Here is a 12,200-nt window from a genome sequence, read left to right as displayed (position 1 = left end):
CCGCATACATGAAGGGTTGGGTCCAGTACTCATCGTGTTCGTGATGGTTATGCCGCGTTCGCGTAGAGTAAAGGTGAGCAGGTGGGGTCCTGGAGGATTGTTCTTCTCGTTTGCGATGCTTTGATGAGCTGAAGCTTCGCGTTCGTGTTAGTGGTGTCGCGTTTGTGATGAAGGAATAAGTGGTCAACGTAAGTTTGTGCTTCGCAAACGCGAGGCGTTGATCGCGTTCGCGAGGAAGGAGCGTGAATAGCTGGGTAGAATGTTTAAAAGACCATTTCCGCGATTTTGGGTCTAAGTTTCACCATTATTGAGTGATTTTGGAGTTTTTTGAAGAGGATTGAAGAGGGAATCAAGGGAAAACACTTGGAGGTAAGATTTATGGACTTAATACTCGATCTTAATGTGATTTCTACCTAATTAAACATGGAATTTGTGGAATCCAAAGCCTAAAAATTGGAAGTTAGGGCTTGGAAATTGGAGACCTAAATCTAGGGATTTGAGGGGTCGTTTGTGGTCGGATTATGGTATTCTTGATATGTATGAACACGTGAGAGTGTAAGGATTCTAGTTTTGTAATTTTTGTCGGAATCCGAGACGTGGGCTCGGGGGTTGGCCAATTTTGGAATTTTTGATGTAAATTGATTAATTTCGAGTGGGCTTTGTTCCTTTATAGCCTGTTTGGAAAGCCACCAAGGAATTGGATTTGAGTGTAATTGGGAGTAATTACACAATTTGGCATATTTGTTTGGCCAAGTAATTACCTGGTCAGCATGGAATTGTGTGTAATTGGAGGGGTATAATTACACTCTCCAATTCTCAAGGGGGAGGTGAGAATTGGTGGTAATTACACTGTGTAATTATAAGGTTGCCTTTTAGTTTCTTTCCCTTTTATTTTAAATTTAATTTTTTTTCTTTATAACTTTTTATTTCTATTATTTTTTTTTTTTTTTGAAATATTAAAATAGATTTTATTTGTACATTATTTATATTTTATTTCTCTACCTTTACTTCTTGTGATTCCATGCAATTGCTTATATATTTATTATTATTATTATTATTCTATTTTGTTTAAACTACGCCTCCTTTTTTTTGGTAACTAAAACTTTTATTACCAAGTAATATTTTACACTGATTTGCTATAGCTTGTTCTGGACATAAGCCCCAAACTAAGCTACTTCTTCCTTTTCTCTAATCTCCCCTTATCTCTATCTATACATTTCCTAAACAGTAGGATAAGAATTCAATTCAATCAGTTTCCTTTTCAGACATTTCTTTACATTTCCTCTACAGTGTATATCTTGTGCTAAACTTCTAGTAATTGTTTTAACAGTCCTCTGTACTTCTTGAAAGATTCTGGCATTCCTTTCTTGCCAAATATAGTATAAGCTACCAACCAGCATCATCCTATAGATTTCAGCAGTTGCACTCCTACCACGACAGTATTGTTCAACCCATTGCAACTCATGTTCCCAATCCATAACTGGTCTATCAATCTGCAGCCACCGTAATATAGCAGCCCATATTCTCTTTGAGAATGGGAATACAAAGAATAAGTGATTCATGGTCTCTGCTTTTGCATTGCATAATGTACACGAGTCATCTTCTACATATCCCCATCTTTTCAATCTATCTCTTGTCTGGAGTCTTCTGTGAGCAGCCAAGTATCCTATGAATATCCATTTTGGCAATCATGCATTGTTCCAGATGATCCTTCTCCATGGCACTTTACTGAATTCTCCTCTATTCTTCAAGTACACATCTTTAATACTGAAAGTATTCATTCTAAGTACATCATCCTCTGTGTAGCCAGTTTTTGTAAAATACTTCTTGGCTTTAAAGATTTTTTGAATCACCCAAGATGCCTGCTTTGGTTCATTCCCCCAGCCAGGATTGTACTTTTTATAGTATACATGAACCCATTGCACCCATAATTTGTCCTTCTTTTTGCACAAGTTCCATAGTAGCTTGCACATTGCAGCTTTGTTCCATGTGCCTATATCTAGCAAATGCAAACCTCCTGCTACCCTTGGACAACACAATCTATCCCAAGCTATAAGTGCCCTCCTTGTATTCTCAACATTTCCTGTCCATACGAACTTTCTACAGATACTTTTAATCAACAGAATGAGCTTTTTTGGCAATAGGAAGATTTGATACCAATACACTTGGATGGAGAATATGATGTTGTTGATAAGTTGGACTCTTCCTGCATAGGTTAGGAACTTAGTAGTCTAGGACTGGATTCTCCCTACCATCTTGTCAAGTAATGATTGATATTGTAGCAATGTCATTCTTTTAGTGCTCAAAGGTATCCCCAGGTATCTCACTGGGAGGATACCTTTTGAGAAACCCAGCATTGTTAATATCTCTTATTGGATGTCATCTCTAGCTCCTCCAAAGTAGATTGAACTTTTCCCTATGTTAGCAACTAGACCTGAGGCTTGTGAGAATTCTTGAAAAAATTGGTACAGCATCTTCACAGATGTATAATCACCTTGGCAGAATAGTAGAAGATCATCAGCAAAACTAAGTTGTGCTATGTTCAACTTAGCACATTTTGGGTGGAAGTTAAAATCTGGACTCCTCTTTAAAGTCTTCAACAATCTTGTAAGATATTCCATAGCCAAGACAAATAGATAGGGGGATAATGGATCGCCTTGCCTCAATCCCTTTTTTTGCTTTGAAAGGTACTAAATGTTGCCCATTGATAACTATGGAATATGATACACTTCTCATACATACCATAATCCATTTCACAAACTTTCCCGGCATTTGTATGTTCCTTAGCACCTGCTCCATGTAGTCCCATTCTATAGAATCATAAGTTTTCTTCATATCCACTTTTAACATGCATCTAGGAGATATACCCTTCCTGTCATAACCTTTAACAAGACATGGCTCATTCTTATGTTGTCATTGATCAATCTCCCTGGGATAAAAGCTGCTTGACTTTCATCTACAATATCATTCATTATGCCTTGCAACCTGTTTGTTAGAACCTTCGAGATAATCTTATAGAGTATGGTGCAACATGAAATTGGCCTGAAATCTAAGACTCTATTTGGATTTGGTATCTTAGGAATTAAGGTCAGTATATTGCAATTGATTGGGTGATATAGTTTGTCCTCAGAAAAGAACTGCAACACTTGCTTCGGTTATCTTCTCCCTAACTATTGGCCAAGCTTTTTGAAAATAGTGCATTAAAACCATCACAACCTGGTGCTTTATTGTCGCTTATCCCCATCAGTGCTCTGTGTATTTCCTCCTTTGATACATATGCTATCAACTGCCTTTGTTGTTGTCTGTTAATTAGTGGTCCTTCTCTCATTATTGCTAGATTGATAGTTGGAAGCTTTCCAGCTGCTGATCCTAGTAACTGTTTGTAGAATCCCATTATCTCATCTTCCACCTCCTGTTTTGTCTGTGTTACTGTTCCATTGCTTCTTATTAAATTCTGAATCTTGTTTTGGGAGTTCCTGTTCTTTGCTTGCATAGAAATAGGCATTGTTGCCATCTTCTAACTTTAATCATTGTATTCTTGATTTTTGTTTTAGAATACTTTCCTCCACCCTTAGCCATTTCTCTAATTTCAATTTCAACTCTTTTTCTGCTATAATCATATTTTCTGGTTGATCAGGATTTCTCATTTGCTCTTGCAGAATGCATAGTTGTTCCATGCATTCTGTGATCCTTCCTCCTACAGCATTATATTCATCAACATTCAGTTTTTTCATGGCTTGCTTCACCTTTTTCAGTCTTTCCCAAACATCTCTCATTTTGTTATATGTGCTACTTCCTTTCAAACCTTTGTTTACTATCTGCGTAAAGTCCTTATGATCAGCAAGATGGTTCAAGAACTTGAAAGGCTTAGGCTTTGATTCTTCTTTGTCTTCAAATGTAATGCTCAATGGTGAGCGATCAGAACATCCCGATCCATTACCCATACCTCTAGGTGAGGCATTTTCAGCATCCACTCAGCATTAACCAATGACCTATCAATCCTACTGTATGTGTGACTTGTCCATGTGAAGCTTCTACCATTAGTCCTCAACTCAGCCAAAATAGCATCCTCCACAAAATTATTAAAGTCCTTCACTTCCATCTCTTGTACAGGATTCCCAATTGGCATATCCTCCCTAGACCTTATGGCATTGAAGTCCTCCATGATTAGCCATGCCCTATGTATGCTATTGACTTGCAGTAGATCCCTCCACAATTTTCTCATGTCCTCCCCAGTATGCAATCCATAGACTGCTGTGAATTCAAACCTCATATTCATGTTCTTGATAAGGATTGTAGCATGAATGAATTGGTCTGTCTTCTCTATCACCACACATTCCACTTCCTTATCATCTCATACCAACCAAATTCTCCCTTTTCTACTATGCTCATAATTAGCTAGCCACTCCCAACCTGTAGTGATCCTCCTAATTATTTAACTAGCTTTTTGCTCCTTCACTTTATGTTCTAGTAATGCAATCATACTGACCTTATTACTTCTTATAAACTTCTTTATCTCCTTCTGTCTTGGGGTCTTGTTTAGACCCCTTATATTCTATGTTATCACCTTCATACTGAAATGAATACAGCGTGTGAATATCCTTCTACCTCATCTTGCCTCCTATGTCTACTAGAGCCTTCCCCCAATTGACTTGGGTGCATTAGTTGCAATCCTGATTCTGCTAGTATATTAAATCCATTAATGGTATTAATTGCATCCTCCCCCATTTTCTCCTTGCTTCTAGCTATAGACTTCCCTATTGCTTTTGTCTAGCTATGCTCCCCCTCTCCACGATCAATCCTTGCATTTGAGTCATTAGTTTTACTGGTTATCTCTTTAGTCATTACCATTTGGTTTCTCTTGACAGGTACTGATATCTGCTGATCTACCTTGTCATTGCTTTTTTCTTTTGGTTGCCACTCTTGCCTCTGCTTCTGTTGTTTTACCTTATTGTTTTGTATCCGTTGTTCATCTTTCCCCTAACTATGCCCAATTTGCCAAGACAAAATTCTGGCACCCAATCGTAGGCTACTCTTTGACTAAATTCTCTTCCATTTGGATCTGTTACTTTGATGAATTTTGGGAGTTCTTTTGTTATATCCATCTCAATCAAAACTCGCACATAGGTAATTCGATCCAACTGAGTAGTGCAAGCATCAGCATATAATGGGACCCCTAATCCACTGCTAATTCTGCTTAGAGATCTAGCTCCCCAACAATTCAAAGGGAGATTTGGAAACTTCACCCACACTGGAATGGTTTGCAGGACCTCCTTGCTGAAATCAAAGTTCTCCGACCAGGCCTTCACAATCATCGGTTTCGCAATTAGCATATGCGGACTAGAGTACAATACTTCATCCATATCCTCCATTGTATTGAACCTTACAACGAAATATCCCTCATTATGATAGTAGACCTTAGGTTTAGCAGTAAAATTCCATTCTGCCGCGATGAATCGCTCCATTGCTCCAATTGTTGGTGTAATTCCAACTACATAGAGAATTAAAGCTTGCTTCCATTTCCTTGTCTCTTCTTCCACTTCTTCTTTACATAGTTCCACAATTACTTCTCCATTTTTGATAGTCGACGCAATGAAATTTAGATCCATACCTTTTGATGCCAATTTGTTCCGTGCAAATAAGTTTGTCCAATTCTTATGGGTCGTCTCTTTAGTTATAGCTGGTACTTCGTTTTTGTTGTTTTCAGCTTCCAATTTATTATCATTTTTTCCTTTATCATCACCAGTTTCTACCGAATTTCTCACAGTCTCCCCAACTTGCTGAGTTCGATTACTGTTGGCATGTATGTCATTTTTCCCCTGGTTAGTTCCTCCAATTCGTGCTTGAGCAGCAGAATTTACTTTCGCATTCTCGCTCATCACTACAGGACTTGTTGCATGTAGTGTTTTCAGAGCTTCCTTCATGGATGATAATGGCGGCCACTGTTCCATTGAATCTATCACTGCTTCCACCACCTCAGCTCTCCGTATCTCTGCAACTTGTGGATTGCCAGCTTCCATGATGTTTCCTATCGGAATTGTCGTCGCAAGTTTCCTAGGTCTGCCCCTCCCTATTGTTGATCAGTGTATGTTAGCAAGAAACGCTTATCATGCGCTGAGAGAGAACATTAGAGAGAGAAAAATTATTTCTAAGATAATAAAACTATGCCTCCTAATATTAGAAATAATGAGTCATTAACAAACTTGGTATATAATGAGTGATGCAATTAAAGTGAAATTTCGTTGTTGAATGTGGTTATAAACTTATTATATTTCCTTATCTTAAGTTGTAGTAGAACTTACTATTATTATGTTGGAATTTGACATATGTTAAACTATTTTATTTTATTTTTGGATTTTAAAATTGTGTTATATTCATGGTTCCAATTTACTTGTTTTAGTAGTATTGGCTCATATTGCATGTTGTTCATTTGAATAATGTTATGACATTATATTTATAAATATTAATTTATTTTATCAAACATGAATTCCATGATATTTTATAAAACATATGTTTTTAGTTTTTGTAAGTATCTAAATTAAATAATATTAATTTAGAATATATATAAAAATTATTTTTACAATATTATTTATAAATATATGATTACTAATTAATGTATGTTCACGAAAAATATACATCTTAAATACCAAATATAATATCATTTATAGGAATATATTTATTATATTAACTTTTAAGTTTTAATAATTACTTCATTTAAAATTTTATCTAACTGTGTAGTTACACTTGTGCAATCAAACAGTAAACTTGATATTACACTATGACAAACAAACAGGTCATCGTAATTACACAACTGTGTAATTACTACCTAGTAATTACACTAATTCCAATTACATGGTAGCTTTCCAAACAGACACTTAGCATATTTTGATGGTATAAATCAATTTTTGTATAGATTTGGAGCATCCAGAGGCCGATTCGAGAGGCAAAGACATCGCGGGCTAGAGTTTGGACCAGATAGAGGTAAGTAATGATTGTAAATGTTGTCCTGAGGGTATGAAACCCCGGATTTCACATCGTTGTGCTACTTTGAGGTGACGCACACACTAGATGACGAGCGTGGGATCATGCACCTTTGGGGATTGTGACTTAGTATGTCTGGTATGATTATTAAACTGCGTATTTGATTGAAAATTATTTGCTATCATTATGTTTTGGAAAGTATTATCATGTTTTGGGCTGAATGCCATATTTGTGCCTCGTGCCAACTGTTTTAGACCCTTAGGGGATTTTTACTACTATTCCTCATCGTTTTGACTTTATATTTGTACTCAGTCATGCTTTATTTCAACTGTTTTTATAACTCAGCCATATTTACTCCGTTTTGACATTTAAAATGATATTTTGGGCTGAGCATCATGTTTTACGATGCCCGAGTGGCTTGAGAGATTTTTTGACTGAGTGAGGCCGAGGGACTATGTTATGAGGATATTATGGGATCGGGCTGCGCGCCGCAGTGTATTATACTGATTCATGATTTTTTGAGGCCAAGGGCCTGATTTGTTATGCCGCGAGGTGGCTTTTTATAAGGCCGAGGGCCAGTTTGATTATGCCATGAGATGACTTGATATAGCACTTGGGCTGTAAGAACCCCTCTGGAGTCTGCACACCCCAGTGAGCGCGGATACCTAGTGTGAGATGTGATATAGCCCGAGGGGTTGATATTATTCCATGTTATTGCCCGAGGGGCTGATATGAGTGATGGTGAGGTAGCCCGAGGGGCTGGTTCTGTTGGTATTTGCCCGAGGGGCGGTTATGGTACTTGTTTTGGCTGAGGGGCTGCCTTATGTTTCTATCCTTTTTCCTCACTGTTTTCATTACTCGTTTGAACTACTGAAAGATGTTTTAAATAGGGTTTTACTGAACTAAGGTGTTTTTACGAGCTTTTACTGTTTTATTGCATTGTTCTGGTTTTATACTATTTTGTTGTAGCATGATGTTGTGTTTTACGTGTTTTCTTATCGCTCAACTACCTTTACTTTTATTACCTACTGAGTTGGCATACTCACATTACTCTCTGCACCCTGTGTGCAGATCCAAGAGTCTCGGGTCATGTTAGCGAGTGCTGATTTGCTTTCACAGCAGGCTTGTTTGGAGTTGACTAGGTAGCTGCTCGGCGTTCATAGCCTAGTGCTTCTCCTTCCTAGTTTCATTTTCCCTTGTACTAGCTTTGTATTAGACTATGTAGTCTTTTTCATACTCTTAGATGGATTTTTAGATGCTCATGACTGGTGACACCCTGATGTCGAGCTGTGTTTGTTTCCGCACTGTTCTATTCTACTCTATATTTTGAGATTTATAGCTTATTAATGACTTAAAATGAATTATTATAACTGATTAGTGGGTTTGGAGTTTGTGTCGGCTGGCCTTGTTTCACGATATGCGCCATCACGACCGGGTCTGGTTTAGGGTTGTGACATATTTACTAGTTTTCGTCTCTACGTGTTTTTAATTAGATTTAATTGCTTCATGATCCACTGTTATTGGCTATTTGACTCTTATGTGACTTAACTAAAGTTGTTGCCTCTTCTATTGCCATGTTATCCTTCCCTAGTTGCTTCTCCTTAATTGAAAGTATAATTACTTCTCTTGTAATCGTTCAACCTAAATTGAGGTTTTGATTATCTTCCGTTATTTTACCCTTATTTTAATTGTTGTATCTCTTTCGTAATTTCTCAACCGTAAAGGAAGTTTAGATATCCTATATCTAAGTTGACTTAACCTTAGTTGGAATTATTGACTCGTGTTATCTCCCTTGTTGTTGAAATGTACTTTGTGGGATCGTTGTTATATATTATTGTCTCCCTTGTTGAGCTATTCTTATTATGACTAATATTCTCTATTGTGATTAATTTTTGTGAACTAGTTCTACCATTTCTTTGTGATCGAAAGCTCTTGAATTGATTTACTTGTCGTACTCTTGTTATTTTCATCGTGGATGTGGTACTCAGTGTTGTGGTGCACGAGGTTTCTACTGTGCGGTTGTTATTGTGATGCACGACGTTTTTGCCATGCGATTGGGGTTGTGTTGCACGAGGTTTCTTCTGTGCTATTGTTACTGTTAATTATGCACATGCGACATTCTCACGACCCCAGTTCGCCCTCCGTGAACCATCGTGATGGCACCTAGTCTTTACAGCTAGGTAAGCCTAACAATGCGGAATATAAACAATAATTGCGGAAGAAATAATTAAAAATCAAAATAGTAAAATGAAACAATGTTTCAGATGCTGCTCGACACATACAATAACAACTCTCGAAGCTAACAACAATTCCCAAAACCCGGAATCTCATGAATCACAAGCTAAGAGATACATAAGAAGCTCTAACTCTGGAAATGTCTCAACAAAGAAAATTACTAAAGGGCTATACTTTTTACAGAAAGATAGAAAGGGACTCTTCGGTCTGCGGATGCGGCAGATATACCTCGAAGTCTCTACAGAAGTGTCTCGCCGCAAGGATGATAAGACTGAGCGGAAGTACCTGGATTGGCACAACAAAAATGTGAAGAAGTGTAGCATGAGCACACCACATCGGTGTCCAGTAAGTATCAAGACTAACCTCGGTGGAGTAGTGACGAGGAACAGTCAAGACACCTACCGGTCCAATAAAATTTTACAAATATAGGAACAACGGGAAATGATGTATATATAAAGACTACACGAAATGGCTAACAATACTACAATCACAATAAGGGAAGAAAACAGCAAGTAACAACGAAAATACTAAGAATAATGACATAGAAGAGCGAGCAAAAACACAACCTAAATCCTAAAGTCACAATACAATAAAGGTAAGCAATAACTTAGATCCTACGACAGTGTTCACATCAGGCCTTATCCAAAAATTTCCATGAAGTACCGAATCTCGGACAAATTACAGCTCACGAGTCCCAGTACCTGAAATCTAACACTTGGCATCGTGTGCCCCCATCAACCCCATGGGCATGCTGACAACTCACTTGCTAACTAGGGCCACTCTCACATATATAATAAGTAAACGAGGGTGTACATCTATACTCAGCAAAATCAGGAGGACATCACATCCAATAGGAGTGTTCAACTATGTGTATGCTTGTGCAAATGCTTTAACATAGTTCCTACCTGCTAATAAGCGTAAGGAAAAGAACGGACAACACGTACGATATTTCCTCACAACTTTCACAAGGTAAAGCTCATATAAGTAAGTGTACCACAACACAATATTAAACAATAAGAATGCCCCCAGGCCATCACAAATCCTCACAATCAATCCCTGACATAGCCTACCTTGTCTCACCACGTGTGCAAATAATAACATAATAAGTGTCCGCCTTGTTTTACCACACGTGCATCATAATGTTCCCACCTTGTCTCGCCACATGCGCAACCCACATATAAGCATATATACATATCCCGCGTTGTCACGCCATATGTGCAATATATCAATAGTAACAATAGCGCGGAAAAACCCTCGTGCAACCCCTCAACAACAATCCGCACGGCATAGACCTCGTGCACAACACAACACAACCACACGGCAGAGACCTCGTGCACCAACATAACCAGCACAACAACAATAGTGACAGTAATACAAAATATAGCAAGTGAATCCACTCCAAAACTTCAAATCACAAGGAATTGATATAACCAGTTCACAAGAATAGCCACAGTAAGAAAAATAAAAGGCATAAAGGGAACAATTCAACGAAAGGGAAAACTGACATGTAGTGACGATCCCAAAATAAACAAATCAATACAAGGAAGACAACACAAGTCTAGTAGTCCCAAATAAAAGCACGTCGACAATGATATAGGTCATCTAAACTCCATTTAAGGTTGGGAAGTTACAAGAATATTCGATAATTTCACACTTAAGACTAGGCGATTATATGAGGGATGACAATAACCCTCAATAACACAGGCAGTTATGAAAAGGTAGCATGATGATAAGAGAGACGAAGTTCTTCAGTTAAATCAAATAGGATGACAATTAGGCAATAAGAGTAAATCATGAAGCAAATAATTCCAACTAAGCATGTAGAGACGAAACTAATAAGCACGGACTCAGTCATATCAAGAATAACTCCATACATAGTGAATATAAGAACCTAAGAACCCTAAAAGGCCAACTATCCACAATTAAGTCCGAGTACGCACTCGTCACCTTGCATACACGGATTACAATCAACATAGAAGACTCAATCCTAAGGGGAAGTCCCCCACACAAGGTTAGGCAAGATATTTACCTCAAAGACGACAACTCGATACTCTAAAATGGACTTCTCGGGCAAAAAGACCTCCGGACAGCTCAAATCCAACTATAACAACTCCAAAACACACATAAATCGAATAAGGAACTATTCCGAATAATAAAGTTTCAATCTTTACAAAAATATAAAAATTGACCCAAAAGTCGACCCCTGGGCCCGCACCTCGGAACGCATCAAATTTTACAAAATCTGATCACCTATTTCAAAATGAGTTCAACCATACAAAATTTATCCAATTCCGATACAATTTGGTCAATCAGTCCAACTCTTTCCCCATCTGATCACCCATTTCAAAATGAGTTCAATCATGATTTTTCATTTTAAAATTTTTCTTCAAAAACCAACTCTTTCCCCAACCCAAAACACAATTTAAATGATAAAAATAAAGACAAATTCATGAAATATGTTTAATTCTAGTTGAAGAATACTTACCCAATTGAATTTCGTGAAAAACCTGTTATGCCCCGCAATATTACGTTTTGCGGTATTATATTACGACAGTGTTGTACTCGACAGTATTACATTACTGTGATGTTGCGCTTTGCAGTAATAAGTTACGATAGTGTTGCACCTGTAGTATTTTACGTTGAGTTTGTCGTAAGGTAATTGACATCAGTCCAAGGAAAAGATTATTTGGGGATTATAAGGATTTTGCAATTTCACAAGTGATTAGTAAATTCATGAAAGTGAAAAGGGGAGCAAGTCTAAGAAAACGAATTTTGTCAAAGTTTGGCACTTTGGGATAAAATACGGCCCGAGCTAAAATACCCGGTATTTATGGACTAGTGTCATACAAGGTACTACATGGCCATGATAGTAAGTTGTATAAGGTACATGGAAAGTGAGTAATATTTTAAGCAAGTAAGAATAAATTTCAATTTTTTGGGTAATAGGTTAATTACCGGATAGCGAGATATTACCTAGTTAATTA

The 12,200-nt window shown here is 37.5% G+C and overlaps 3 protein-coding genes across 3 annotated transcripts in view; 1 reads left to right on the top strand and 2 right to left on the bottom strand.

Annotated features, from left to right (window-relative positions):
- LOC142165527 (uncharacterized) overlaps positions 1-8,355 on the top strand; it is a 60,573-nt gene extending 52,218 nt beyond the window's left edge. Inside the window, exons 4-5 of the mRNA XM_075224063.1 lie at positions 6,914-7,119; positions 8,053-8,355. The gene's annotated coding sequence lies outside the window, so the exon portion shown is untranslated. The remainder of the gene's footprint in view (positions 1-6,913; positions 7,120-8,052) is intronic.
- On the bottom strand, positions 1,221-2,357 carry LOC142165526 (uncharacterized). The gene is made up of 3 exons (XM_075224062.1): positions 2,339-2,357; positions 1,730-2,083; positions 1,221-1,666 (listed from the first exon to the last, which is right to left on the bottom strand). Exons 1-3 carry the CDS (start codon positions 2,355-2,357, stop codon positions 1,221-1,223), a joined length of 819 nt encoding a protein of 272 aa, XP_075080163.1.
- On the bottom strand, positions 2,370-3,514 carry LOC142165525 (uncharacterized). Its single transcript, XM_075224061.1, has 3 exons — positions 3,217-3,514; positions 2,791-2,882; positions 2,370-2,690 (listed from the first exon to the last, which is right to left on the bottom strand). Exons 1-3 carry the CDS (start codon positions 3,512-3,514, stop codon positions 2,370-2,372), a joined length of 711 nt encoding a protein of 236 aa, XP_075080162.1.
- Positions 8,356-12,200: the final 3,845 nt, after the last annotated feature.

Source organism: Nicotiana tabacum, chromosome 10, assembly GCF_000715075.1.
Source record: "Nicotiana tabacum cultivar K326 chromosome 10, ASM71507v2, whole genome shotgun sequence".
Lineage (NCBI taxonomy): Eukaryota > Viridiplantae > Streptophyta > Magnoliopsida > Solanales > Solanaceae > Nicotiana > Nicotiana tabacum.
This window is presented reverse-complemented; position numbering and strand designations above follow the sequence as displayed.

Excerpts from the sequence above, each read along its gene's own strand:
- LOC142165525 (XM_075224061.1), bottom strand. The coding sequence starts at position 3,514 with ATGGCAACAATGCCTATTTCTATGCAAGCAAAGAACAGGAACTCCCAA. Across the intron at positions 2,883-3,216 it reads AAGCGACAATAAAGCACCAG|GTTATGACAGGAAGGGTATA; the intron begins GTTGTGATGGTT and ends GTCTTGTTAAAG. Across the intron at positions 2,691-2,790 it reads AATGGGACTACATGGAGCAG|TACCTTTCAAAGCAAAAAAA; the intron begins GTGCTAAGGAAC and ends GGCAACATTTAG.
- LOC142165526 (XM_075224062.1), bottom strand. Across the intron at positions 1,667-1,729 it reads GAAGAATAGAGGAGAATTCA|GATACTTGGCTGCTCACAGA; the intron begins GTAAAGTGCCAT and ends GGATATTCATAG.